Genomic DNA, 6,555 nt, shown 5'->3' on the forward strand with positions numbered 1-6,555 from the left:
AAACTATTCAGTATTTACACATGTGTGATTTATTCATTTCACTTAGGAGTATATCCTCAATATGTATCCATTGGGCATTTTAGAAGAGCAATGTTAAGTTCACAGCCACAGGTTAGCTTTTAAACATCTGAACATATAATTTGAGGTAAGGATGACAAGATATTCATAGAAAGTAAGAGCTACATGTTGGGGTATCCATTGGGATTGAAGGTCTTTTGACGGATTTTGTTTCTTGTATTGCAGAGAGAACATTATATGACAATGAAAAACTACAGTGCTATCAGAGAATTTATTCTTCTTGGACTGTCTACTGATCCCTACATCGAGGCCGTACTCTTTGTGTTGTTCCTTCTGATTTACTTCCTTACTCTTACTGGGAATTTCTTAATGCTGCTGGTGATCACAGCTGATTCTCAACTGCACACACCCATGTATTTCTTCTTAAAACAACTGTCCTTCCTAGACCTCTGCCACTCATCTGTTACAGCACCCAAGATGCTGGAGAATCTACTTTCTGAAAGAAAAACCATCTTTGTAGAGAGCTGTTTGGCTCAGGCCTTTTTTGTGTTTGCCACTGGTGGCACTGAGGCCTGTCTGCTGGCTGTGATGGCCTATGACCGCTACGTTGCCATCAGCTTCCCTCTGCTCTATGGCCAGGTGATGAATACCCAGCTCTGTGTAGGGCTGGTGTGTGTCTCCTGGGGTCTGGCCTTTGTTGACGCTCTCATCAACATCCTCCCAGCTGTGAATTTAGACTTTTGTGAGGACAAAACTATTCCCCACTTCAGCTGTGAGCTGTCTTCTCTCTTTCCTTTGTCTTGCTCTGCTACCTCTACCAACTTCACCCTCCTGCTCTGTTCATCTGTCTTACATTTTTTTGGAACCCTTGTTATGATTGTTTCTTCTTACGCCCGTATTGTCTCTACTATCATGAAGGTTAGCTCCACCATGGGCAGAAGCAAGGCCTTCTCCACCTGTTCCTCTCACCTCACTACAGTGATCTTGTTTTATTGCTCAGGCTTCATCAGCTATCTCTTACCAACTTCAGGTTCCCCTCTGGAAATGATCTTCTCTTTGCAATACAGCATGATCACTCCCATGCTGAATCCCCTCATCTACAGCCTGAAGAACAAGGAGGTGAAGGCAGCGGTGAGAAGAATGCTCAGAAAATATTTCTATCCTCTCATGTAGCAGACACCAAATCATGATGAAATGGACTCAGAACTGCTATGCTGCATGATCAGAATGGGACCTCAAGGAAAGTTTCTTGATTGTCTCTGATGAGGGATGCCACCAGGAGCATGATGGCTTTTACTTTTTAGGAAATAATTGTGAAGAGTACAGAACACTCTTAGTATGGCTGATGTTCATTTTTATTCAGAGAAGAAGAAGTAAACCAACTAAGCCTCCTTTCCAGGAAATAATTTTACTAAAATGCTCATGTTTGAACATCTATGACTATTGGTTGCTCATTAGATCTTCACACTTCTGATAACTAAGTCCCAAAGTCTTAGGAAAAGTGAGTTTAACATATTCATATGGCAGTCAAGGGGAGAGATCTAAAAACCCAGGGTAGGTTGACCATTCTATTCCTTTCTCTTGGCAGTGCAATGGAGCAATGAGGGAAACCAAGATCTGAGTCACGTTATTCAGACTATTTCTCTAGGAAATTAAAATATCGCCAGAAACAAACAAAGAGAAAGTAATCATTTGGAATAGACTCAATCTGGTTGTATTCCTACAACCCTGTTGTCTGAACAATGATTTTTTCTGACGTGATTACTATATCGTTCATTTATTTTTCACAGGACCACCAAGGTGATGTTCACCTGTGGTACAGCACAGAGGGTCAGTACATGGGCAGGAGCCCTCCTAGATGAAACCTGACAAGTGGTGGGAGCACTGTTTATGTAGCACGTGTAGGTGTGTGCCTGTGAGGACAAGGCTGAGACCAGGAACTCTCCTAGAAGTCTTGTTGTGGAAGTTGCGTATATCAATAGGGGGTCCAGATACCTCCAGGCCTGATCTTACTCATTGTAATGTTCAATGAAAACAGTAACAATTGAACATTGCTTACACCTCTTAACTTCTGCCAAGAGGTGTACTAAGTGCCTCTGGTAAGAAGACATCCTCCTTTTAATCTCTAGGATCCATGGAAATGCTCTACAGGAAGTTCCAAATTGGAGCTGATGGTGGAGGTAATTCACGTGTCTGGAAGAGATTTTCACAGTTGTGCTCCTGTGTGCTTACTGTTCAGTGCCACAGTATCCTATAGTGCAGCATAGTTGGGGATTTACTGTAGTTTTGAGAGTGTGTGTATTTTTATGCTTTGCATTGTACATTTGTGTCAAAAGTGTATCAGAGTCATTCTGTTGGATTAGCAGTGAAATTGATTTAGGTTCTCCCGGAACAGAACTTATTTTGTAAGGTGGAACTTACTATATTATATTGCAAAAGAAATTGGGCAGATGTTACATGAGGCACTAGAAAAAGAAAACAAGCCTGAATTTTTCACATAGGCCCAATATAATCATGTGAATCCTTAAAGGCAGTGAATCTTCTCCAGCTATAGGCAGGAAAGAGAAGGCAAAAGGAAAGATCAGAGAAAATAAAAGCATGAGAAGCCCAACCCATCCCTGCAGCTGTTGATTTTTATGACAGAAGCAGCAGTAAGTTGGACATCGTGGACCAACTCTAGAAGCTTAGAATGAGAGCAACCAACAGGCAGCAAGGAAACAAGAACCTTCACTTATGGAATTGTGTGAGTTCTGCCTACTAACCGAATCAACCTGGAAATGGTTCTCTCCCCAGATCTTCCAGATGATTCCTGCTCACACTTTGCCTTTGGCCTTGTTCAACACAGAGCAGTGGAAACAGCTGCACTGGGGCAGACTGCAGATCAAAAGAAGCACAAGATGACATTGCTGTCATTTTAAGACACTACAGTTGCAGTAATTTGTTAAGACAATACAAAACTTACATAGTACCTTACCTTTCATTCCCTTGGTCAATCATCTTGACAAGTATATGAGATAAGTTCTGTTATGATTTTTTCTTTACTGGTGAGGAAATGAGACACAAGTTATTTGAATGCCTATTCAGAGAGCCATTGTAAGGAGGCAGTAGAGTTGGAAGTTGTCAGGTAGTCACAGCTGAGATATGCTCTCCGTTTCAGAACAGCCCCCTCCATCAAGTTTATGAGGCTCCCACAGCCTTTCCACAATAGTCTACTATCAGATTCAGCTACTTACAATCAAAGAATGGTTACTGATACCGAAACTGGTGTCAAAGGCGATTTGCTGGCAAGGGAACTTCAAAACTGAAAGTATTTCGATTAGAAATCACTGGGCTGCTCTTCCTCTTCAATTTTGCATTTGACTGAAGGAACATCTCCCAGGGAAGCGTTATTATTCAGAGATGTACAACATGAAATGCGCATCCATTTCTACTGCTCATAGTATGTAATTGCCACTGTTCTGTTATGATGTATAATTGCCTGTGAACACTGGGAAAATCCTGTGAACAATGGAAAATTACAAAATTAAGTAAGACCAAGAGAAAGAGGAAGGCCAAGACCACAGGGTCTTCTGCTTTCAAGATAATTATTGCACTTCTTGGGTTTCTACTCTTAAGGTGCAGAATGAATTTCAGGGTTCTACCAATCTGCTGGAGAAAAAAAATCTGCCATTCTAACCACGTGGAGCAAAGACTACACAAAACTATCTCAGAGATGGGCTCAGTAACCTGTTGTGCTACATCACTAGCTGAACTCAGTGTCACACCAGTTTACCTGTGGAAGGATTAGACACAAAACTAATGATGGAATTATACCACTTCAATATCAGTACAATGACCTTGAGGGAAATTTGGAGGATCTGGAGAACCGGGAACCTCCTAGCCTTTCTAAAACTACTGCCTCTGTTGTCTCACTATGTTGTGTCTCCCTAATGGGAGATAGCTATTAACTCCTCTCACACTGTATATTCCTCAAGGTTACTCAATTAAGGTCTAGGATTTAAAAGGATAACACATAGGGTGAAATAAAAATCAGGGAATTGTACCTAATAGAAATACTAGAAACAGATTAACTGATATATGCAACAGTCTAGCAAATATTTCTGGGAATTGATTGGTTTTCTTAACTAAGAGAGTAAATTTAATTGTAGTGTTTTGTTTCTTTTTTATTTAGTTTTCCATTACATTTATTGGTACTTTTTAGGTTTACAGCATATATATGTACATTCATCATTGGGATCGTGTCCCTTTACATGCTGTATCTTGGTTCTTGTTTTTCCCCCATATTGCTGCCCTCCCCTCATCCCCTCCAACCTTTCCCTATTTATGAAGACGTTGTTTCCACTTTTTCCTTTTCTCACATTTTTTCTTTGCCCTTTTGTAATCATTTGTTAGATATCATTTTATCTAAGTACTTGAATGAATTATATTATCCAAATACTTCTCAGTGCTTGTTTTTATTTTGGCTTTCACTCTTTGCTTATCTTCTCCTTATATGTAATCTATATTGACCATGGAGTAGATATCCTTCTTAGTCTTTTTCTGGGTTTATATATGCATGTCTAAATACTGTACACATGTGTACCAGTAGATACATACTGGTAAAGGAACTCCTTAACTCTTAAAAATGTCTAGATAATATAGGACACATTTTATTCATTTATTTATAGTTTTATTAGCATATGTTTGCCATTCTTAATGATCACAGTCACCCTTGGGGATTTGTACCTACACATAATATGTCTTAATTGTTCTTTTTTCTAATCCCTCTCCCCTCCTTTAACCCTTCTTCTCCTCCCCATTGATAAAAGCTCTGATTCCATTTTCTCCTTCCATTTTCTTCCTAAAATCCCTTTTCCCTTCCCTCTCTTTCCCATTTCCTCTTCTTTGTTTCCCTTTCCATGTAAACTTGTTGTTCGTACTTCCTGATATCTAGCCTACATTTTACTACTTATTTACCTTTTGCTTCCCCACACAAGAGAAACAATGCAATATTTAAGCTTCTGTGTCTGATTTGTTTCACTTAAAAGTATGGTTTTCAGGTGCATCCATTTACCTAAAAATGACTCAAGTGTATCCTTGTTTGTGGCAGTGTAGTATTCCATTGTATATATATAAATACATTTCCTTTATTCATTCATTTTTTGATGGGCCTTTGGGCTGTTTCCAAGATTTAGCTATTATGAATTGTGCTGCTATAAATATCGATATATATGAATCACCACAGTGATCCTTAGACCTTGTTGAGGAAGATACCTGGTCAAATGGAACCTTTAGGTTTAGTTTTCTGAAGGATCTCCAGATTTCACTTTAAGAAAGACCTGCTGTCTAGAAGCAGGAAATGAAATGAAGAGACAGCTTTCTATATTTTCCTAAGAGCCTTCATCAGCATCAGGGAACCTCCTATCTCAGCATTATATCCTTTTAGGGTTATATAGTAAATGAAGTGGTAGTACAGGGCCTGATGAGGGATGATTCTGAAGGTCAGTATTCATTCTAGAGCTGTCAGTGGGTTGTGCATAGCTTGATGTGTCCTGCATCACAGTGTAACTTCTCCCTGTGCCCACTCATGTCCTTGGTCTTCAGCCCTCTGTTAGGCTCCTTGTCCGCATCTTATAAGCTGAGGTAATCAGTTCATAATGAGAAATGGGGACTTTGACTTGCAGTTTTGGATTGGTAGTTCATGAGCAGTTCATCCCCTTTGCTTTTGACCTGTGGTGAAGTAGAACATCATAGTGGCAATAGATAATCCATTAAAACCACTAGCCTCATAGCCAGGAAAGAGAGAGAGAGAGAGAGAGAGAGAGAGAGAGAGAGAGAGAGAGAGAGAGAGAGAAGAGATTTGTGATCTTATTTACAGTCATAGCTGCAGTGTCCTAAGGACCTCCTGCAAGGCCCCAACTCCTAAAAGCCCTACCACCTACCAATAGCACCCTTCTAGGAAACAAGCCCTCAACATATGGAACTTTGGGAGAAACTTCCCAAATCACAGAAATTTTTAAGAAATATTTTGCACCCCAAACTCCAATTGAGCAACTGATTTTGAAGAACCCAAACTGAAAGTCCCCTCCCCCAAGAAATTTTGAACAACATATAAAAGTTTTGAGATTTATTCAAATTTTAAAGTATGTGGGCTGGGGTTATCTTGTTCTTGATAGAAAGCTAAGAACAAATGAAATATTGCTAGCTTTTATAACAATATCTTTATTAGAATTCTTAGAATAATCATGCTAGGAAAAAATCTAATAGGGAGGCACTGAGACAATCTGCTCATTGACTCATGAGGAGTTGCCACTACCCTTAAATAAGAAAATAAAGAGTGGTTGAGGACTAAAGGCCAGGAAAGAGGGTATACAAACAGAAAGATGGGAAGAATTTTCACAATGAGAAAAAGAAGAGAGAAACATTTCCTCTTTGAAAACGGATTTCTGAAGATATAATTTCACAAGATAGGATCCAACATGGCAGACTATAGGAGTCATGTTAGAGATACTCGGGGAAGATCCACTGCAAAAACAGCCTGATACAGAAAATTAAATT

General features: G+C 39.5%; 1 protein-coding gene across 1 annotated transcript; it reads left to right on the top strand.

The window, feature by feature from the left end:
- The first annotated feature begins 255 nt into the window (after nt 1–255).
- Nucleotides 256–1,191, top strand: LOC104872198 (olfactory receptor 8S1). Its single transcript, XM_010638377.2, has one exon. It carries the CDS (start codon nt 256–258, stop codon nt 1,189–1,191), a length of 936 nt encoding a protein of 311 aa, XP_010636679.2.
- Nucleotides 1,192–6,555: the final 5,364 nt, after the last annotated feature.

This window comes from Fukomys damarensis, unplaced genomic scaffold (assembly GCF_012274545.1).
Source record: "Fukomys damarensis isolate Sample0158 unplaced genomic scaffold, DMR_v1.0_HiC HiC_scaffold_15, whole genome shotgun sequence".
Classification (NCBI taxonomy): domain Eukaryota; kingdom Metazoa; phylum Chordata; class Mammalia; order Rodentia; family Bathyergidae; genus Fukomys; species Fukomys damarensis.